The sequence below is a fragment of the Hypanus sabinus genome, chromosome 10, assembly GCF_030144855.1.
Source record: "Hypanus sabinus isolate sHypSab1 chromosome 10, sHypSab1.hap1, whole genome shotgun sequence".
NCBI classification, from domain to species: Eukaryota; Metazoa; Chordata; class Chondrichthyes; order Myliobatiformes; family Dasyatidae; genus Hypanus; species Hypanus sabinus.
Genome location: NC_082715.1, coordinates 11,018,998 through 11,042,570, shown reverse-complemented (window position 1 = coordinate 11,042,570; position 23,573 = coordinate 11,018,998). Strand labels below are relative to the sequence as shown.

The 23,573-nt window shown below is 40.4% G+C and overlaps 1 protein-coding gene across 2 annotated transcripts; it reads left to right on the top strand.

Annotated features, from left to right (window-relative positions):
* Positions 1-644: 644 nt before the first annotated feature.
* On the top strand, positions 645-21,570 carry ccdc25 (coiled-coil domain containing 25). 2 transcript variants are annotated; one of them, XM_059981403.1, is made up of 9 exons: positions 645-760; positions 9,917-9,964; positions 10,175-10,214; positions 10,586-10,637; positions 12,788-12,863; positions 13,403-13,506; positions 14,707-14,909; positions 17,768-17,813; positions 20,660-21,570. In XM_059981403.1, exons 1-9 carry the CDS (start codon positions 736-738, stop codon positions 20,690-20,692), a joined length of 627 nt encoding a protein of 208 aa, XP_059837386.1. In that variant the 5' UTR covers positions 645-735; the 3' UTR covers positions 20,693-21,570. The 2 variants fall into 2 exon arrangements, with proteins under 2 accessions (XP_059837386.1, XP_059837387.1); XM_059981404.1 differs by lacking the exon at positions 645-760 and adding an exon at positions 991-1,008.
* Positions 21,571-23,573: the final 2,003 nt, after the last annotated feature.

Below are 23,573 nucleotides of genomic sequence, written 5' to 3'. Positions count from 1 at the left end.
CCAGTTTGCTGCCGAGTTTTTCTGACAAAATCTGGTGTTGGAGGGAAAATTGAGGAATCAGCGTAATGGGAATGAATCAAATGAGAAGTCATTTTTAGGAGCAAAATTACCTCTTGATTCTAGTCCTTATGAAGGGCCTCTGCCCGAAATGTCGACTGTTTATTCGCCTCAGTAAATACTGCCTGACCTGCTGAGTTCCTCTAGCATTTGGTGGATGTGTTTCTCGGGATTTCCAGCATCTGTAGACTCACTTGTGTTCATTCTTTGCCATCCGATTTCTGAACGGACATTACCCATACCTTTTCATTTCTATGTTTGTACTGCTTATTTAATTTAACTGTTTCAAATACATACACCTACTGTAACTCGTGTTTTTTTTTCTATTATTGTGTATTCTACCCTCGCCGCAAAGACAACAAATTTCACGACTTATGCCGGTGATAATTAAACCAGATTCTGATTTAGATCGGTATTAAAGCGAGGAAGTGAAAAGTAACTGAAGAGATTAAACTAGCGGGATTGCGCAGGGGGGAAACGAGAGGCTACGTGATGGGCATTGTAAACACTATTCACATAATCGTCAGCAGGGCGCATCAGTGTAAATTCATTAACTATAAAATATCTGGATAGCTTGAGTTTCCTACAAGTCCCAGGGTGCCCCGCGGCGTCACGCTGGTCTCCCTCGCCTTCCCGGACTCTCGGCGTCTGGAATCACCGCCGGTGTTACCTGTGGAAATGGTTTTTTATTTCACCAGTAATGGTGAGTACTCGATGGCGTCGGCACTGTCAGCGCCCTCGCAACCTCACTCATCACCTGACAGAAACGTATCAGACGTTGATTAGCCCCTAATGGCAAGTAGGAGCTCGGGGGCTAATCACGGCCTAGTGCTGGTTGTCGTTGCAGTAAATGGAAGAGTCTTCATTCCCTTCCACAGTATCGTTTTATTGTCTTTAAATTTTCATTTCTGTGTGCGCGCGGAGTCAAGTAATTAGACTTGGAGTAAAGTGGTAGGACTCGGTACATTTTAACTTTTGTGTATATGTAATACTTCAAATCGCAAATATTCAAACGAGAAACAGCTGGTTAATCAATAAATACTGTAACCCTGGCCAAGGTAACTAAGAGGCCTGGTGTTGTAGTTACTGGAATTGCATGTTAATTTTGTGCAAAGTCGTTTCAGTTGTGTATGTGGGAAGTCAACTAATTAGACTCGGAGTAAAGTGGTGGTAGGACTTTGTACATTTAAGTCTTTGCAAACAGTTGAATACTTGTCACTGGTTAATCAATAAATCTTGTCATTGGCTGTAGTTATAGTAACTGGAAACGATTCTTCCATCTTGCGTTTGAGCAGTCGTTCTGGTTCTCTTTGTAATGGAGTTATAGAAAAGTAGAGCATAGAAATAGGCCCTTTGGCACATAAGTCTATGCCAAAACATTTAAGCTGCCTACTTCCATCAACCTGCACCAGGACCATTGCCCACCATTATCCTTTCCATCCATGTACCTATCCAAACTTCTCTTGTATGTTGAAATTGAGTTTGCATGCACCACCAGCACTGACAGACATACTTTATTGATCCCGAAGGAAATTGGGTTTCATTACAGCCGCACCAACCAAGAACAGTGAAGAAATATAGCAATATAAAACCATAAATAATTAAATTAAATAAAATAAGTTAATCATGCCAAGTGGTAATAAGTCCAGGACCAGTCTATTGGCTCAGGGTGTCTGACACTCCGAGGGAGAAGTTGTAAAGTTTGATGGCCACAGGTAGGAATGACTTCCTACAGAGCTCAGTGTTGCATCTCGATGGAATGAGTCTCTGGCTGAATGTACTCCTGTGCCTAACCAGTACATTATGGAGTGGATGGGAGACATTGTCCAAGATGGCATGCAACTTGGACAGCATCCCCTTTTCAGACACCACCATCAGAGAGTCCAGTTCCACCCCCACAATGTCACTGGCCTTATGAATGAGCTTGTTGATTCTGTTGGTGTCTGCTAACCTCAGCCTGCTGCCTCAGCACACAACAGCAAACATGATAGCACTGGCTACCACAGCTTCGTAGAACCTCATCGTCCTCATTGTCCGGCAGATGTTAAAGGACCTCAGTCTGGAACTGGAAGCTTGTTCCACATTCTCACTGCCCAGAGTGAAGAAGTTTCCCCTCATGTTCCCCTTAAACTTTTCATCATTTCTCTTTGATCCATGACCTCTCGTTGTAGTCCCATTCAACTTCTGGAAAAAGCCTCTTGCTTTTACTATCTATACTGCTCATAATTTCAAATCTCCTCTCAATCTCCTGCGCTCCAAGGGATAAATTCCTGACCTATTTAATCTTTCCTCATAACTCAGGTCCTCCAGACCTGGTAAATTTTGTAAATTTCCTTGTAGATTTTCTCTGCACTCTTTCAGCCTTGTTTACATCTTTCCTGAAGGTAGGTGACCAAACCTGCACACAGTACCCCAAGTTAGACCTCACCAAACATTTGAATACCTGTAAATGGTTAATCAGTAAAACTTGTAACCCAAACCATTGTAAGCAATGGGCCTAATTCTGGTTGTAGTTACAGTAACTGGAATTGAATCTTCATCTTTTTGCATTTGGGCAAAGTGGTTTTATTGTTTTTTAATTTGTGTAAATAGGAAGTCAAATAATTAGATTTGAAGTGAACTGGTAATATTTGGTACTTTATAATTTTTATAAGTATTTGAATAATTAAAATAGTTATTACTGGTTAGTCAGTAAATCTTGTAACCTAGACCCTGGTAGCTAAGTGTTGCTCAGTGCTACTTCACTTCAAAGCTGCCAGGCTTTTATTTATTTATTGAGATACAGCGTGGGTTTGGCCCAGCAATCCTTTAATATTAGTCCTAGTCTAATCACGGGGCAATATACAATGTTCAATGAACATAGCAACTAGTGCATCTTTGGACTGTTGGTGGGGGGGGGGGGGGGGGGTTGTGGCTGGAGCACCTGGAGGAAACTCATGCAGTGGAGAATAAGCATTGTGCTAACCACTACGCTATTGTACTTTATAAGTGTCCTGAAAAGTCCTGGTCCCTCCTTTTGAAGCCAGTTTTTCCTTGCCAGTTATCAAAATTGGACAATGATATTAAGCCAGGAGAAACTCACTGGGTCCTGCAGCATCTGTGGAGGGAAAAGAATTAAGGTTTCTGGCTGAAACCCTGTATCAGGACTTGTGGAGAGGAAATGTAGCTGGTGTAAAGAGACGGGTGAGATAGGCTTGTAGGTGGATTGAGGAAGGGTGGAGGACGATGGGCACATAGAGAAGTGGATTTGTAAGTCAGAGATAGGATGGTAATAAATGGAAGCAGACAGGGAAATGATGGAGCTTGGTAGGACAAAGAGGAGTGGAGAGTCAGTAAAGATCAAGTCAGTCTGGAGAATGAGCAGGGATATTAAATCTTTTTCTTCGCAACCATCCATGAAAACAGAGGAATGCCCCAAAGAATTAATTAGTTAAATGTTAGAACCCTGAAGAGCCCCCCCCCAGCTCCCCCTCCCCTGCGTAAGCAGCAGCAAAGCAACAATCCTCCCTCCCCCACCTGTAAAAGAAGAATCGGCACCCTCCACCGAGCACTGAAGGGTGCATTAAGACATCAGTAAAGACACAGACTTGCAGTACCCAAAAAAAGACTACTCATTCACCCAGTAATTTGACATACCACAGGCTCTTTCTCTCCCTAATGAGGGAAAAAGAGGTGTCTCCGTTTCACAGTGAGAGGGTAGACAACTGATTTACGATGTCAACTTATGGGGATTTTCATAAGTTAAGCCATAGAATGTTTATTCTTTTCCATAGTTGCTGCCCAACCTGCTAAATTTTTGCAGCATTTTGTGTGTGCTTTGGATTTCCAGCATCTGCAGAATCTCAAACATGAGGAAATCTGCAGACTCTTGTGTTTATGATAATAGCCACCATTATGGGAGGTGAAGAGCAGATGGGGGAGGGCACTCAGTAGATGAAATGTGAGGTTAAGTAGGTGGACAGAACCAGGATGGGGAGGGAAAATAAGATGGGCAATGAGAGGGTGCTGATAGATATTTGGAAATGCAACAAAAATAAGAGGTTTGTGAGTGGAATCAGAAGGGGAGGGGAATGAATATGGGGGGGGGGAGGGTTACCTAACATTGGAAAATTTAGTGTTCATACCATTGGCTTGTACACTATTCAGGTAGAATGAGGTATTTTATCTTGCATTTGGCCACACCCTGGCACTGGAGAGAGCTGAGGATTGACAGGTCAGTAGAGAAAGGGGAATTAAATGGCATGCAATTGGGAGCTCAGGATAGCCATGCAGACTGATTTTGAGAGTTCTTCAGATGTGTTGCCTAATCTGCATTTGGTCTTGCCAGTGTGGATAATATAGAGAGACTGCAGAGGAGATTTACAAGGATGTTACCTGGATTGGAGGGCGTACCTTTTGAGAATAGGTTGAGTGCACTTCGCCCTTTCTCCTTGGAGCGAAGGAGGATGAGAGGTGACCTGATAGAGATGTATGAGATGTTGAGAGGCATTGATCATGTGGATAGCCAGAGACTTTTTCCCAGGGCTGAAATGGCTAGTTTTAAGGTGTCTGGAAGTATGTACCGAGGGGACGTCAGGAGTAAGTTTTCACAGAGACCGATGGGTGCGTGGAATGCACTGCCAATAGCAGTGGATACAATAAGGTCTTTTAAGAGCCTCTTAGATAGGTACATGGAGCTTAGAAAATAGAGGGCTATATGCTAGGGAAATTCTAGGCAGTTTCTAGAGTAGGTTACATGTTCGGCACAACATTGTGGGCCGAAGGGCCTGTAATGTGCTGTAAATTTCCATGTTCTAAGTTCTGTGCTACATCAAATGCATTAGACCAGGTTAATGTGAATCGTTGCCTCATTTCAATGTCTAAGAGAAGTTTGGATGGTAGGGGAATCGAGGGCTATGGTCCCAGTGCAGGTTGATGGAGTAGACAGTTTAAACAGTTCCACACATACCTGATGGGCTAAAGGACTTGTTACAGTGCTGTATTTTTTTGTGACTCAGTCTGGAAGGGCTTTTTAAGGCCCTGAATGGCAGTGAGGGAGTAGGTATAGGAATTTCCTATGTGCCATGGTTGGGTGTGGGTTGTTGGGAAGGGATAAGCAAACCAGGGATTAAAGTTTCACCTGTCGCCCACTGACTGAGCCCTGTCTCAACCCTCCTCTTGTCACTGTATCACCTACCTTCAGTACTGCTTCAGGGTCTTGACCAAAACCAGTCGACAATTCCTTCCATCCACAAATGTAGCTGGATCTGCTGAACAACTCCAGCACTTTGTTTCTTGCTTCAGAACGCAGCATTTGCAGTCTATTGAGTTTGAAAAATAGGAAAGCTGAGTACAGGTTTCCCCTGCTATTTGAAGGTAGAGCGTTCCTATGAAATGGTTCATAAGCCAGAATGTCTTAAGTGGAGAAGTAATTACCATGTAGTGATGTGCTACACACAGAGCTAGAAATAACGACACGCAGTCTGTAAGTTTCACTCAAGACTGGTTTATTCAAACTTCACGGCACTGGCTTTTACACAGTTCCGTTCCGGCCCTGTCCGGGCGGAAATGACATCAGAGGTGCATGACAAACGTCTCTTCCCGCGCGCGGGCTTTCTCCCCTAGCTGGTGAAGAAGAAGGCCCAGTGCCATTTTGGGGCTGGCCTCTCTGCTGACGCATGCGCCATTTTATGAGCCGGTTCACCTGCGTAGGAAGTGGGTCGCCACAACCATTTATTTATTTGGGAAAAATTTGTGAGCGTTCACAGACCCAAAAAATAACCTACCAAATCATGCCAAATAACACCTAAAACCTAAAATAACAGTAACATATGGTAAAAGCAGGAATGATCTGATAAATACACAGCCTATATAAAGTAGGAATACTTTTCTGCAATTATTGCAGCACTGTCCACCGTAGCAAAATTCTCACACAAGCACTCCTTGCAAAAGCGCTCAGCGCAAGTGCTCTCGGCAGAAGCACTCTTTCCAGTAACCTTTAAGCTATGAAGCTGCCAAATCATACAAAATAACACATAAAAATACACAGCCTGTATAAAGTAAAAATAATGTACGCCCAGTGTAGTTTCACTTATCGGAATCAGGAAGACGGTGAGAACACTGATGATGGTGTGTTAGGCTGAGTTGTGGGAGGTTGGGTTGGTGCGACACTGGGGTATCATCTCATCATCTGTTTCCATCAGGGCCAGCAGGTCACCTTCTATGTCTGCCTGCCTTGATGTTGAAGGTCGAGTTTCGTCGTCTGCTGATGTGGAAGGCTTGAAATGACAGTATGCTTGACTGCTTAGCCTCGCACATTTTTCTATCATACAGTTCTTTGTAAGCACTCAAACTATCCTGCAAATGTGCCCTAAACTAGTGGTCACCAACCTTTTTAAGCCCAAGATCCCCTACCTCAGCCTTATTAAAAGGCAAGATTGACCCCAGTTCAATTAGTTACATGCATGTGCACTGGGGCAGAAAAGACTGGAAGTAAAACCCCACAACCCGGAAGTAGAAATGTAACAGTAAAAACATCTTCTGTTAGCCAAAACAGGTAACTAATGTAGGTCTTTCGTAACAGCAAGATGTTGTAAAGCGAACATTTGAAAAATGGGGGACACCTGTATGTTAAATGTTGAAAGCTGTTGGTGTCCCTGTACACAATGCACTGAAAGTAAGCAAGCAGTCAGGAACGCAAATGGTTTTATAGGAGCCATGTATCTGTTTTCTATCTGTATTGTCTTTGGTGTTGTGCTTTTATACTGGGTGAGGGTGTGGTAGAAGCAAAGAGTTTAGTTACATATTCATGCTTTGTCTTTAGTTCATTCTAGTTTGGCGAGAGATGGGGAATGGGCCAGGGGTGGTATCTTTTGTGTTGAGTACTTAAATATGCTTAAGTGCCCTCAAACTCGTTTAAGAATTCTTGGTTTAAGTATGTTCAATAAGGTTGACTGGTTATTTTGTTATATTGTTTTAGTTTCTTAGTTTTTGTTGTTGCAAGATTGTTTTCCTGGTTTCCTGATAAAGGATGGAATGTATCCTTCAACTTTATCCTGACATTATTTATTGGATAGATAGCACATCCTACAATATCAACCCCCCCCCCCCCCCCCCCCCCGCCCACGTATAGTTTCTGAGTGATTTTGGTTTGATTTTTGAGTGATTGCTACAGGTTTGTTGGCCTTTATTTTAATAGGCATTAACAAGAGTGGAGTTGTCATGGACCATTTATAGAGACCCATGGTGCTACTCTGTCTAGAATATTGCCTGAGCTCTGTAGTCTCTGTACCTGAGGGAGGATGCACAGTACTTGAGATAACAACAGGATGTCACAAAGGTTCACCAGTTGATTGTTGAAATGGTGAGCTCATTATATGAGGCTGTTAATAAACTAGGCCTCCTACTATTGGGTTGAGAAAAGGGTGTATGTGTGTGGGTTGATTGAATTGAAATGTACAAAATTCTTAAGGGGTAGATGCAAAGCTGATGTCTCTCCTGGCTTAATTGTCTAATACCTTTGATTACAATCTCCAATCATGACCAGACAGCCCCTGAATTAGTGTGTTTTTTATAGAAGAAGTCTTCACCCAGTGAGGAATGAATCTTTGGTATTCTCGACTGGGAAAGTTATGGAAGCTGTAAGTCGTAATAACAAGGGATAGTGGGTTACAGCCAGAAAGTGATGTTGAGTTGAAGATGATCCATATCTTACTGATGTCAGATCAAGGATGAGGGATTGAATCCATCATAAATGCCCAATTAAACAGTACTGAGGAATAGTTACAATATTTTAAAGCAATGAACTGCTGTTTTTGTGCTCAAATCTCTCACAACCTCTCATGGTCCCAGAACAGATTATACACAATCAGGACAGCTCACCAATGATTTTACTTTCTGAGGCTGAAGACAGCTGGACTTTGCACATCTATACTTATGCCATTCTACAGATACACAGTTGAGGGCATCCTGACAAGCTGCGTTACTGCTTGGTACGGAATCCGAACTGTGGCAGACAGGAAGGCTCTGCAATGGGTAGTCAGAATCATCAAGGACATGTATATTGAAAGGTGTCGGAAAAGAGCCAGTAGCATCATTGAAGGATTCCTCCCCACCTTACTCGTGTTTCAAGTTCTTGGGTGTCAACTTCTGAGGGTCTGTCCTGGGCCCACTTAGGAGACTTGGTATGTCACTAAAGACACTCAGAAATTTCCATGGACAGCATTGACTGCATCACTATCTGGTACGGAATTGCTACTTCACCGGTTCAGAAAAAGCTGCATAAAGAAGAAACATAGAAAACCTACTGCATATTATAGGCTACACACACAAAATGCTGGTGGAATGCAGCAGGCCAGGCAGCATCTATAGGGAGAAGCGCTGTCGATGTTTCGGGCCGAGACCCTTCTTCAGGACTAACTGAAAGGAAAGATAGTAAGAGATTTGAAAGTAGTGGGGGTAGGGGGAAATGATAGGAGAAAACCGGAGGGGGTGGGGTGAAGCTAAGAGCCAGAAAGGGATACAGACCTGGAGAAGGGAAAGGATCATGGGACGGGAGGCCTAGGGAGAAAGAAAAGGGGAGGGGAGTACCAGAGCGAGATGAAGAACAGGCAGAGTGATGTGCAGAGAGAGAGAGGGAAAAAAAGAGCGGGGGGAACTATATCAGGGATGGGTTAAGAAGGGGAGAAGGGGCATTAATGGAAGTTAGAGAAGTCAGTGTTCATGCCATCAGGTTAGAGGCTACCCAGACAGTATATAAGGTGTTGGTCCTCCAACCTGAGTGTGGCTTCACCTTGTAGAAGAGGCCATGGATTGACATATCAGAATGGGAATGGGATGTGGAATTAAAATGTGTGGCCACTGGGAGATCCTGCTTTCTCTGGCAGACAGAGCATAGGTGTTCAGTGAAACGGTCTCCCAGTCTGCGTCTGGTCTCACCAATATTTAAAAGGCCACACCGGGAGCACCGGACGCAGTATATCACACCAGCCGACTCACAGGTGAAGTGTTGCCTCACCTGGAAGGACTGTCTGGGGCCCTGAATGGTGGTGAGGGAGGAAGTGTAAGGGCAGGTGTAGCACTTATTCCGCTTACAAGGATAAGTGCCAGGAGGGAGATCGGTGGGAAGGGATGGGGGGGGGACAAATGGACAAGGTTTAGCGGAACAGTCTCCCAGTCTGCGTCGGGTCTCACCAATATATTCAGTGAGACGTTCTAGTTATTGCTGATGTATTGTTTTTGTACTTACACACTGGTTGTTTGTCCATCTTGTTAGTTGCCGTCTTTCATTGATTCTGTTACGATTCTTGAGTTCACTGAGTATGCCCATAAGAAAATAAATTTCAGGGTTGTATATGGTAACATTTTAATAATGAATTTACCCTGAACTTTGATGTAACATGAAAATATTGAGTTGGAGCTGTGTATTCGCTATTGCTTTACAACCAATTCTGTTACTATGGAGCGATGACAACCTCTGTGAGCAGACATTGATCAGAGGCTACGTGTATTTCTTCAGATTGAAATAAAAGAACTTAACTCTATATGTCTTGGGCCTCAATTTACAACTTGCTATTACTAATCTTTTGATCAAGATGGTTAGTGGGCAACCATGCAGGAGATAATGGAAAACACAGACTATGTGCCTGTGATGCTGCTGCAGGGAAGTTTTTCATTGCTCCTGTACAATGAAGGAGTACTCCTCAATGTACTTGTGCATATGGCAATAAACTGGACTTTCGCTTCTACGTATTAAATAGTCAAATATAAATGTCTTTTGCAATTAGTATGGCCTTTTTCCTTTTATTGCAAAATGTCTACTTTTCAGCTATTTGTATTACTGTGTGAATTGACCAATTTAAATATTTCTAATTTGTTGCAGTTGTTTCTTCACCTTACACGATATATATGGGAAAAGATAAATATGAAAGTAAGTGGCTACTTTTTTCCTCCTCAATGGTTAAAGAGTATTTCTGTGTGCACTTCTGTGTCCAGCAGTGATTGGCAACTCTTAAAATATTTACCAATAATTTTTAAAGAATATTTAAGAAATTAGATTTAATCAACTAGATGCCTAACAAATGACTGTTTTAAATATTTCACTTCTGCAACTTGTGTGATTCTGTCTTTTTTAATTTAGATGAGGATCTAATCAAGTATGGATGGCCAGAAGATGTTTGGTACACTACATTGACTGTTTTTTGTAGCTTTGCTTATTTCTATCTAGATTTCACAAGTTTTAAATATCCCCCCCCATTACAATACTCTGCTACTGCTGATTCAATCCTTTTTCATTTTTTGTCTTTTTTTCTTTGCTTTCTTGTTGCACTCATTTAATAAGAACTATAAATTACAATTAAATATATATTGCAATATACTGCTACTGCAAAACAAATTTCATAACATGCCATTACATAACATGTTATATAAATTATATAAACTTATTGCAGTCATATAAACCTGATTCTGATCTTCATATTTGTGACTCAAATCTGCAAATGTACTCGTTTTAATTATTACTGTATATCCTGAATTTCTTGTCTCTTTTTAGGTTTCATGTAGATAAATTATCTTCAGCTCATGTATATCTTAGATTATACAAGGTATGGTCAGAACAGAATACTATTTTATAGTAACTATAGGCTTTAAAATTATTTGGCAGAATATGTTGGGGGTGTTCTGATATTCAGATTTTGAGTGTTCACTTGTCACGTGATCAGTATCATTCTGGTGTCTGAATGTCAGTGTTGGTGCGTGGCCTAGTGGGCAAGGCATCAGACTAGACCTGAAGGTCACTGGTTCGAGCCTCAGCTGAGGCAGCGTGTTTGTGTCCTTGAGCAAGGCACTTAACAACACATTGCTCTGCGATGTCACCGGTGCCAAGCTGCATGGGTCCTAGTGCCCTTCCCTTGGACAACATCGGTGGCATGGAGAGGGGAAGGCCTGCAGCTTGGGCAACTGCCAGTCTCCCATACAACCCTGCCCAGGCCTGCGCCCTGGAAACTCCTGGCGCAGATCCATGGTCTTTCGAGACTGACGGATGCCACCACATGACTGTCAGCTTTAGGGTATTTTGTTTCATACTTTTAGAGACTTAACTTAGTGTGAAGGATGGATTGCATAGATAGAAAACCAGAAAGTTCAAGTTTTATTGACATTCAGCCAAATGAAACAGCATTACTCCGGGGCGAAGGTGCAACACCAGTTGCACAAAGCACATAATAACACATTTAAGATAGCAAGAACATATAAAATCAGTAAAATACAGTCACATAAAACACATAGCCCTGAATCCATGAATGTTGCAGAAATTTGCAGTTGAACACTATGGTTTGTACTCTGCTGAGTGAACACTAGGGGGAAGCACCAACTCCAGCTTGGATGGCACGCCTCTGATAGAACTCATCGACCCTGACGCCCCTCTCCTGGGCAGCTGTAAGCAGGCAACACTGCAGCTTGAGATTTGGTATCAGGTCTATAACTACATGGTTGATTTTGCAATGTGGGGAGGTGGAATTGATTTTAATTCTATAGTCATAAAGAGATCCAACGCAAAAATAGCCTTCACTCACTGAATCAATGCTAAACATTAAACTCTTCTTTTATCAGAATACATATATGTCACCATATACTACCCTGAGCTTTATTTAGTAGTGGGCATTCAGTAAATACAAAGAAACAATACAATTAGTGTAAAACTACACAAGTTGGGCAAACAACTAATGTGCAAGACAATAAATTGTGCCATTAAAAAAGAAAAACAATACAATAGATAAGTAATACATATATGCATTACATGGCTTGTAAAAGTCCTTGAAAGTGAGTCCATAGTTTGTGGAATCAGTTCAATGTTGAGGTTAGTGAAGTTATCCCCACTGGTCCAGGAGCCTGATGGTTGTGGGGTAGTAACTGTTCCTGAACCTGGTAGGGTGAGTCCTGAGACTCCTGTACCTTCCTGATGGCAGCAGTGAGCAGAGAACGTGACCTCATACACTCTATCTACTATGATCATGATCATCACTGACATGTCCACTTCAACTCCTTGTGTGCTGATTGGTTCCCTCAAATTCCTGATCTTTCAAAAATATATTTACCCCCTATTTAAGTAGTTCCATAGCCTTAGCCTTCACAACCTGGGATAGATAATTTACCAGCCTCTCAAAAGCAATTCTAATGTATCTTAACTGCCCACCCCCACCCCTTATCAGTATGATTGTTAACAATTTTAATATCTATTGACATTTGCTTTCAAAGCAGTTGTCCCCAACCTTTATTATGCCATGGACCCCTACCATTAACCGAGGGGTCCGTGTACCCCAGGTTGGGAGCTCCTGTTTCAAAGCTGGTAGTCAAACCAACAGCCTCTTACTATCTAAGAATGGTTAAAATACTATATACGGAACAATCTCCAGCAAAAGTAGTTCTTTAGCAAGAAAGCTAGATTTGGAAAGTAAGAACATAAAATACCTATTACATAAATTCTGTGTTTATTTTCTATAATATATAGATTATGGGTTATTAAAGTTTTTAATTGCTGTTCATTGAGGTAAATACTGTATATAATGTATTTGTCTTTGATATTCATCAAAAGGCTCAACCCATCAGAAGATAATTTTATTCAATGCTGTCTTAGTAATATTACAGTAAACAGTGTTTCTATTTTCATATTCCAGTTTATGTCAAATGGAACTTTACTGAAGTATTTTGAGCAATGAAAAACAAAATGCTAAAATATTTTATATTTGTGTCTTAGGGTCAAGTAATTGATTCCATCCCAAAGGAAGTACTAATTGATTGTGCTCAGCTAGTTAAAGCCAATAGCATTCAAGGTAATGATTAAATGAGTTGCCTTCTTGACAAAACAAAAACAATCTTTTTGCTTCTATTCACCTTTTGGAATCGGTGTCATAGCAGGGCCAGGATAATTGGCAGACTGAATGCATGTGCTCGGTGAAGCAGTCTCCCCATCTATGTTGGGTCTCACTGATATACAGAAGACTGCATTGGGAGCACCAGATACAGTAGATGACCCTAACAGACTCATTGGTGAAGTGTCACCTCGCCTGGAGAGATTGTTTGGGACCCTGAATGGTAGTGAGGGAGAAGGTGTAGCACTTGAACCGCTTGTAAGGATAAGGCACACAAGCCTCCAAACCACGATAAGGTTGTGATTCTCTTGGAGAAATGAATTTGTACTGATAGTAATAACAGCTGCAAGGAAGTGAACCTCTTGATCAAAGACTAACTTGTTCTGAATCACTGAACTGATTAAGCTAATTACTGTCACAAATGTTTCATCATAATACATAAATAATGAAGCATTATTTCTCCATATTTTGCATGTATCAATCATTATTTTGCTTTATAGGATGCAAAATGAATAATATAAATGTTGTGTACACTCCATGGTCCAATCTAAAGAAGACTGGTGACATGGACGTGGGACAAATAGGATTTCACAGGCAAAAGGACGTAAGTATGACACTGAATCAATAGGAGCTAATGAAAAAGCCCTGCTCGACTGTTGATTCTTTTAAAAAAAATTATTTAAATTGTTAATTACTTCTTTTTCTTTAAAATAAACTGAGTGTCAAAGTTTGAAGTAAATTTATTATCACAGTACATACTCACCATATGCAGCCCAGAGATTCATTTGGGTATACGCAAATCTATAGAACAGTAACTATCAGAATCAATGAAAGACCACAAAACTAGGGCATTCAACCAAAATGCAGAAGACAATAAAATGTACAATACAAGAAGGAATGATAATATAAATAAGCACTAAATATCAAACATTAGATGAAACAGTCCTTGAAATTGAGTCCATTGCCTGTGGGACATTTCAGTGATGGGGCAAGTGGAGTGAAGATATCCCCTCTGTTCAAGACAGCGTTTCATGTAGGTGTGCTCAAGGAGAGGAGGGCTTTGACCATGTTAGACTGGACCATACACTCTATTGTAGAAATTTTCATTCAAGAGCATTGTTGTTTCCATACCAGGCTATGATGCAGCTAGTCAGTACGCCATTGCATATCTATTGGTTTCAGATATCATGCAGAATCTCAGCGAACTCCTAAGGAACTAGAGGCGCTGCCATGCTTTCTTCATAATTGCTCTTACATGCTGGGCCAGGACAGGGTCTCCAAAATGATAACATCTAGGAGTTTATATTTGCTTACCCTCTCCACCAAAAATCCTCAAATGGGGATGGCTCATTGACTAAATATGACTGCTGTTTTAAAATTTCGTGTCTACATTTTTTTTGATCTAGAATTCTGAAACAAGATATTTGAAACTAACAAAAAGAATTATTCCATTGAATTATTTATTGTGTGACTATTTTACTAGTGTTAAAAAGAATGTTTCATTTTTTTATACAAACTAAAATTGTACTTAATTTCTAAATTGAATGGCCATGAACTTTCAGCTCAGTTTTTCATGGATTGTAGTTAATGTTTGAATAATATCAAGATTAGTTTAAGTGGCTGAGTATATTTAAGATATTAAGTTTTTTGGATGCTAAGGAATCATGGAATATGTTCAGGAAAATGATGTTTTTAAAAAAATCGATAGGATCTTATTGAATGGTGGAGTTGAATATCTTGTTCCTATGTTCAAGGGAGTACTTATTTTTAATCATTTGTGCAACTCATTTATTTTTATATCTAGGTGAAGGTAATTGCAGTGGAGAAAAAGATAAATGAAATTTTAAACCGGTTGGAGAAAACCAGAAGTGAACGATTTCCAGATTTGGCAGCTGAGAGGGAATCCAGAGATCGTGAAGAGCAGAATGAGAGAAAAGCACAAATTCAAGAAATGAAACGAAAGGAAAAAGAAGAAATAAAGAGAAGAAAAGAAATGGAAGAACTTAGGTTTGTATAGGCATAGTGGGCGAGAGCTTGCGTTGACTTTATGGAACTATATTTGAGAGATTCATCCATTGCATTCATCAAATTAGCATTGATTTGGGATAATTTATTGGCTGAGGCAGTGAAATAACCTGGGAAATAGTGGGTCTAGTACTGTAGCTAGGAAATGATTGGTGGGAGATTTAAACCAATATAAAAATGTGGTTCCATTGTTTTGCTCATGTGGTTCCATTGTTTAAAAAGGGTTCTAAGAGTAAACCTAGCAATTATAGGCCTGTCAGTTTGATGTCAGTGGTGGGTAAATTAATGGAAAGTATTCTTAGAGGTATATATAATTATCTGGATAGACAGGGTCTGATTAGGAACAGTCAGCATGGATTTGTGTGTGGAAGGTCATGTTTGACAAATCTTATTGAAATTTTTGAAGAGGTTATGAGGAAAGTTGACGAGGGTAAAGCAGTGGATGTTGTCTATATGGATTTCGGTAAGGCCTTTGACAAGGTTCCGCACAGAAGGTTAGTTAGGAAGGGTCAATCGTTAGGTATTAATATTGAATTAGTAAAATGGATTCAACAGCGGCTGGATGGGAGATGCCAGAGAGTAGTGGTAGATAACTGTTTGTCAGGTTGGAGGCCGATGACTAGTGGTGTGCCTCAGGGATCTGTACTGGGTCCAGTGTTGTTTGTCATATACATTAATGATCTGGATGAAAGGGGTGGTAAATTGGATTTATGTAGGTGATACTAAGATAGGTGGCATTGTGGATAATGAAGTAGGTTTTCAAAGTTTGCAGAGAGATTTAGGCCAGTTAGAAGAGTGGGCTGAACAGTGGCAAATGGAGTTTAAAGCTGATAAGTGTGAGGTGCTACATTTTGGTAGGAATAATCCAAATAGGACATACATGGTAAATGGTAGGGCATTGAAGAATTCAGTAGAGCAGAGTGATCTAATGGTAAATTAATGGTTAATGGTGCATAGTTCCCTGAAGGTGGAATCTCATGTGGATAGGGTGGTGAAGAAGCTTTTGATATGTTGGCCTTTATAAATCCAGAGCATTTAGTATAGGAGTTGGGATGTAATGTTAAAATTGTACAAGGCATTGGTAAGGCCGAATTTGGAGTATTGTGTACAGTTCTGATCACCAAATTATAGGAAAGATGTCAACAAAATAGAGAGAGTACAGAGAAAATTTACTAGGTTTACTAGGTTTCAGCAGCTAAGTTACAGGGAAAGATTGAACAAGTTAGGTCTTTATTCTTTGTAGCGTAGAAGGTTGAGGGAGGACGATAGAGGTATTTAAAATTATGAGGGGGATAGATCAAGTTGATGTGGATAGGCTTTTTCCATTGAGAGTAGGGGAGATTCAAACAAGAGGACATGAGTTGAGAGTTAAGGGGGCAAAAGTTTAAGGGTAACATGAGGGGGAATTTCTTTACTCAGAGTGGTAGCTGTGTGGAACGAGCTTCCAGTAGAAGTGGTAGAGGCAGGTTTGGAATTGTCATTTAAAGCAAAATTGGATAGGTATATGGACAGGAAAGGAATGGAGGGTTACGGGCTGAGTGCGGGTCAGAGGGACTAGGTGAGAGTAAACGTTCGGCACGGACTAGAAGGGCCGAGATGGCCTGTTTCCATGCCATAATTGTTATATGGATATATAAAAAATAGAAAACAAGATGGGGAAAAGAGAAGTTGTATAGAGAGAATGATGCAGAATTTTTTAATATTGTAAACTTTGTTTAAAGTGCCATTATTATAAGGTGTTTATGGGAATGCAGCCATCATTCAGTAAAATTGAAAATGTATAGGAAGCTGTAATATGGCAGATACAACAATAGAAAAGTGGCTACATTTTGAATAAACAACACACAAAATGCTAGAGGACCTCAGAAGGCCAGGTGGCATCTATGGAAATCAATAAACAATTGAGGTTTCAGGTCAAGACCCTTCATCAGGACTGGAAAGGAAGGAGAGAAGTCAGGGTAAGAAAGTGGGGAGGGGAGGATAAAAGTACAAAGTGGTACATGATAGGTGGAACTGAGAAAGGGGGAGGGTGTGAAATAAAAAGCTGGGAAGTAGATTTGTGAAAGATAAATGGAAGAGGGGGAATCTGATAGGAAAGGGTAAAGGCCAAGGAAGAAAGGGAGGAGGAGTGCCAGAGGGAGATGAAGGGCAGGTGAGGAGATGAGGTGAGAGAGGGAAATGGGGAATGGAATGGTGAAGTGGGGAGGGAGTAATTACTGGAAGTTTGAGAAATCAGTGTTCATAACATCAGGTTGGAGGCTACCCAGTCGAAGTATAAGGTGCTTCCCCTCCAACCTGAATGTGGCCTCATCGTGGCAGTAGAGGAAGCCATCTACTGAGAGGTCAGAATGGGAAATGGAATTGAAATGGGTGGCTACTGGAAGATCCTGCTTTTTCTTGCGAACAAAGTGTAAATTCTCATCTTTGACATTTTGAACAAGTTTGTATCTTTTTCAAGAAAGAATCAAAAAGGATGTGATTGTTTATAGCTAGAATAGTGCTGAAACTAAAATCTGCATGAATAAGGCTAAGAAGCACAAGAAAATAATTCAGAATTATGGATATATTGCAGATCATCCAAATAGTTGTGATAAGATTTTTAAAGAATAGATCAATAACTAGTTTGAACAGACTGGAAATAAAAGTATTAGTGCATCATCACAATTAAGATCATATGGGGAAAATAACATTTTATTGCCATTGGATTCAATAAATACAGAACATATTGAAGTTATAAAACAAGGATATTTGACAGGGGAATTGCAAGTAAACTTTGTGATGTTTGAGCTCTAGTCCTAACTTAAAACAGAAAAAATAATATGTTTGTATTAACTCTTTAGGTGCTATTCTAGTCTTATGAAATCTGAAAACATGAGTAGCAATCAGGTAAGTAAAAGTAATTAGATGTTAAAGGTTACATTGTCAAATGACAGCCCAAAAATAATTTTATTTAATCAAATTGATTACCAAACTGGATCCTGAGAAGCCCCTGCAGTAAAAGACGTCTTTTGTTGTCCCTAGTCAAAGATATTCAAAAGTATTGAGAGCATTGAAGTAATTTTAAAATATTAAATTTTCAAAACCTCTTTATTCTAAAACTTACTCAAAACCTTAGAGATAAGTAAAATGGCAGAAGTAGCCACACAAATTAATGAGCTTTCACTATATTTAAAATTGAAGGGCCAGATTCAAAATGCGTCAGTCCTGGTTCACTACATCCCTGTTGAACCACTGGGCCTGATGTTGAGCCCAGTGGTGGAATTGGAAACTCAGATGCAGATCAAACTCCTCCCTGATTTCTGCATTGCTGAGCACTGCAATGAAAGTTGGGAATGAGGTGACACACACATTACCACCAGTCAGCTATTCCACAGAGAACTAATTGTTGGAATGATTTGAAACATAGAAATTGACAGCATAATACAGGCCCTTCAGCCCACAATGTTGTGCCGACCATGTAACCTACTCTAGAAACTACCCTGTCCCATGATCCTTTCCCTTCTCCAGCTCTGTATCACTTTCGCCAATCACCTTTCCAGCTCTTAGCTTCATCCCACCCCCTCCGGTCTTCTCCTATCATTTCGCATTTCCCACACCCCCACACTACTTTCAAATCTCTTACTATCTTTCCTTTCGGTTAATCCTGACGAAGGGTCTCGGCCCGAAACGTCGACAGCACTTCTCCCTATAGATGCTGCCTGGCCTGCTGTGTTCCACCAGCATCTGCAGATTTCCTCGTGTTTGCTCTGGAAACTACCCAGAATTTCTCTACAGCATAGCCCTCTATTTCTCTAAGCTCCATGTACCTGTGTAAGAGTCTCTTAAAAGATGCTGCTGCATCCACCTCTACCACTGTTGCTGGCAGCGCATTCCACACACCCACCATTCTCTGTGTGGAAAAACTTACTTCTGACATCCCCCTTGTACCCACTTCCAAGCTCCTTAAAACTATGCCCCCTTGAGTTAGCCATTTCAGCCCTGGGGAAAAAGCCTCTGACTATTCACATGATCAATATCTCTCATTATCTTAAACAGCTCTACCAGTCCCCTTTCATCCTCCGTCACATCAAGGAGAAAAGGAAAAATTCACTCTATTTGGTCAGTATTTTTTCAAGACCTCAGAAAATCAGATTTGCAGCAGATAAAATAGCCTTTTTTTTAAATAGTATGTGGCAGCCTATGGGTATTTTTTAAGCAAGTGAACTCACTGTAGCATCCCTAACAACATGTGTATTTGGAGTAAAGCCCTACAAACAGTAATGCAAATGGTCAGAAAATCATGTGAGTCAGGGATAAGTGTTATTGAGGCTGGCAGGGTGCAGATACGTCTCTACCAAAGGAGGTGTAAGGCACTGCTTCCCTCTGCTAGCACCTGCTTAGTTCCCCCCCCCCCACCCCCAATCAGGATCACATGAAGCCATGGGTATAGGTGGATAGTTGTATGAGCAGCTGATGCAGATCACAAGTCCTGGTTATGTGACCACTGACACCAGGCAGACAATCTATGAAGAGTATTGATAATGGCTGGTGTCACCCACCTTGTAAAGTCACTGCCCAGAAGAAGGCAATGGCAGACCACTACTGGTTTGCCAAGAGTCACAGAAAGACCATGATCACGCATGTCATAGGACACAGCACAATGAACAAATCACGTGTTAAGGATGCTGCAGGGAGTTCAATTTTTCTTTTAAATTACCTAATAGGATCTTTTGGGTCCATTTAAAGGTCAGACAGACTTTGCAGTCTCATCTGAAAAGAGCTCCACTCAAATGCAGTCAGTCGTGACGAAACAACCTAGAGTTTGTACAAGAATCTCTTGAGTGGAATGACTTGGAAAGAATCGTGAAGATGCTTAAAATTTTATATCTAGGGAGATGTGATTGCAGTCATTGAGGATTAAAAATTGTTTAGGGTTTCTCCTTTTGTTAAGTTGTTCTGCCTTTCCCATTGCAATTTCTGAATTGTATATTGTGCATTTGTGCTTTGTCCTTGAAATGGTGCTGCAGTTACGAATTCCGGATCCATATGTAGGTTTCAGTATTTCTCTGTATATAAGATACAGGAGCAAAATTAAGCCATTTGCCCATCGAGTCTGTGCTGCCATTTCATCATGGTATCATGGCTGATCCATTGACCCTCTCGGCCCCAATCTCCTGCCTTCTTCCCATATCCCTTCATGTCCTGACTAATCAAGAATCTATCAACCTCTGCCTTAAATATACTCAATAACTTGGCCTCCACAACTGCATTTGGCAAAGAAATCCACAGGTTCACCACTTCCTGACCAGAGAAATTCCTCCTCATCTCCATTCTAAAAGCCTCTATTCTGAGGCATTATCCTCTGGTCTTGGATTTCCTCCACCATCATTTCAGTGAGTAGAGGGCCATCAAAAGCTCCTAATATGACAAGCCTTTCAATCCCGGAATCATTTTCCTGAACCTCTTTTGAGCCCTCTCCAATGTCAGCATATCCTTTCCTGGATAAGGGATTGGCATTCTGGATATCATTATATCCTATGTAATGTAAGGGATGTCATTACATCCTGTTATTGAGCTTAAAATCCACTTGTCACCAACATGATCCAGATTTTGATGGAACCAGTTGTAGTTCCTTGTCATCTTCTTTTTCAAGTATTTCTTCTTCCCATTTTTCCCACATGAGCCTGTGAAACTGGTATTGAAAATAACCTCAGTAAACAAAATAATGATTTCTGATTTTCCTTTCTCTCTAGGATTGTGGTTATGACTCTGACGATTTCATGTAAGGTCAGCTCAAAGCTATCACATAGACATTTTAAATTGGAAGATTTTTGGCCTGCCGCAAAACCCCTTTTGCTTTTGACAGTTTCCTGAGGGGACCAGTACCTGTTTTTGAGTTTGAAGATGTTTATCTTTTCCTTTGATCTACTAAGTAGAAAATTAAACTTGTAAGTGCTTTTTCCATTTGAAAAAAATTCACATGTGAATTCATAGTTTTGACATGCTTAGTGTGGATGCTTATTTAAAAGAATGGCTTATTGCCGGAAATACTTCAGCTGGAGTTCTTTTTAACTGCCTAGAAAATGAACTATTAAAATAATTAAATCTCATCCAAGAGAAATTTGATACTTATTTTGAGAAATGTTCACAACCGTGTCTATGGTCACAAGTTATGTTGCACCTAACAAAAAGTTAAAAAAGTGTGGAAATACTTTACTTGAAATCACTTGCTCTTCTACTTAATTATGTTTAATCAAATCAATATAACAGTAATTTATTGAAGTCACATTGCATTTATGTAAAAATTGATTAAAATTATACAATTTGGAAACTGAAAAAGAATGAGTCTTGCAGCTAAAATGTTAGCCTGTTTTTGATTAATCAATACTGGTTGACCTGATATCTTTTAAGTATTTTCTTTAAATATATGGTAGGTTATTGAGAATTGAAAATTCTCTAGACTGCCACTTGTTATGGAACCAGTACAGGTGATGCATGGTCTCTTCCTCTCTAAAGTAGAAGATTTTTGTTGCAAGGCTACAGCAGATCTTCTTTGTATGGTATAACCTTTGTTACATCTTATTGTAATGTTTGTTCTGTGAGCCCAACCCAGGGCTAAAAGTGACAAGAATGAACTCTGAAAATAAAAATATTTTGTAATTAATTGTTATCTAATTATTGCCTTTCTTCCATAACATATTCTCAAATCCCAACTGTGTCTAATGATCATGTTAATTCATAGTTAGTAGTTACTACCCTTTACTTTGGTGTTTAGGGCAGCAATGAAGGTCCTCCATCTCTGTCCTTGGCCATCTTCTTTATTGTGCCTGAGGTATAGTTCAGAGTCCTCATTTCTGCCTCTAAGGTACATTGCAAAGTTGTCTTTGGTCTTTCGCATGTCCTCCGCCCTTTGGGGGTCCTATGTCTTGATGATCAAATTGGTCTCTCTTCTTATCACGTGCCCCGTCCATCACCATCGTGATGATGATTGTGGCTATGTTCTGTTGAAGGAGTAGGGTGCATTGGAGATCTTTCATGGCCGGGAAATACAGAAGATCTTCCGAATGCACAACACCTTGGCAAGGTCATTCTCTGTCATGCACGAGCATTCTGACCCATACAAGAGTGTGGACAGAGCACAGCTGTAGTGTGGACACTACTTGTTTGATCCTCACATGTTGCTCATTAATCTGACGTCATTTTCTAGCTTTGCTGAGTCTGCACTGGATGTCATCCTTAGTCCTACCATCCTGTCGAATGACGCTTCCAAGATAAAGTTAAAAGCGCATGATAAATATTTTCAGTAGTCAGCTGCAATGTCAAAAAAGCCATAATTTTTCCTTGATTGAAATTATTAGATATTTTGGGCAATCTTAATAATTATTTGTTTTCCACGGACAAACAAGTGGCAAGATATTTATGTGCCTACTCGAAAGAAAAACAAAGATGGATTTTATATAAATCCATCTTTTATATAAATGTAAAAAGATGTTTCAAATTACATAACATTTAAAACCAGAATTGTCACAAGACAGTGCAAATATCTTGTATATACAGGTGATTGCTTTCCAAGGTTGTTCTTCCATCTGTAATTGTAGAATTTGCATTTGCCTTTAAGCCTCCATTTTGATCCACCTTGCCCCTGCTCTAATCTTCGCCACACTAAGTATTTTCCTCCCTATAGCTTTCTATTGCCATTTCTTCATGATGTCATTTCACAGTCTCGAAAACATTCAGATGCACTCCTTCATCCACCTTGCAATCCATATCCATAATTTCATACACCTTGCAATCCAACTCCAGATATTTAACAATAAATAACTTAACTGTTTAGTCTTGAGCCCTCTTTTAGACTGTATATTACTATGGCTTTTGATCTCAGTTATCCTCCTTCACTTTTGACTCTTAGTTGCCTGTCCTCTCAGGGATTTCATTTGTCAATTCATAACATGTCTGGTGCACTGGTTTTGTTGGATCCCATCAAATATGCACCTGGAGTCCAAACTTACCAGACCACTCACTCATGGGATCACTCTAGAGTTCAAAGATATTCAGAGAAACTTTATTTGCAGCAAATTCTTTCTAAATTTCTATTTTTCCTCATCTCCTACTTCACCTCAATGTTGCAGCCAGGATGCCTGATTTTTGCATTCATTGTGGTAGCCTTTTGAAAGTGGATATTGAAGGCATTCTTTTATACTTCCAAGTTTCCTTTCCGTGATCGATAATGGTCTATATTTTGAGGCCTCCATTAGTCAGGATCGACCGTGGGTGAAGCCAGGTCAGTACAATATGGAGAGTAAGCTATTGCCCATACAGCAGGCTCCATCTGTGTGCAACTGATGAATCCAGAGGAACAGCAGAGACTGATACAGTTTGGCAACAGCACAGGTGTTGCCAGTCAGCATTGAGCTCAACTTCCTTAGGGACTCCAACTCTTTATTTTTCCCCCTCTGGTTTTCCTGCTGAAGCCTTCCCTGTGAATGGGGATGGCAACAAAGCAGCAGAGTTTGAGATCAGAGTTTTCCTTCTAGATGAGCTGACAAGCACCGTCTGCCCAAAGCAACTGATTTTAAGGAGCCAGCAACCCTTCTGTCAGTAGAAACTGTTCTGCTAGGCTTGGTAGCTAAGCCACGTGTGAAGGCAAGGAGCTGGACTTGGTTATCA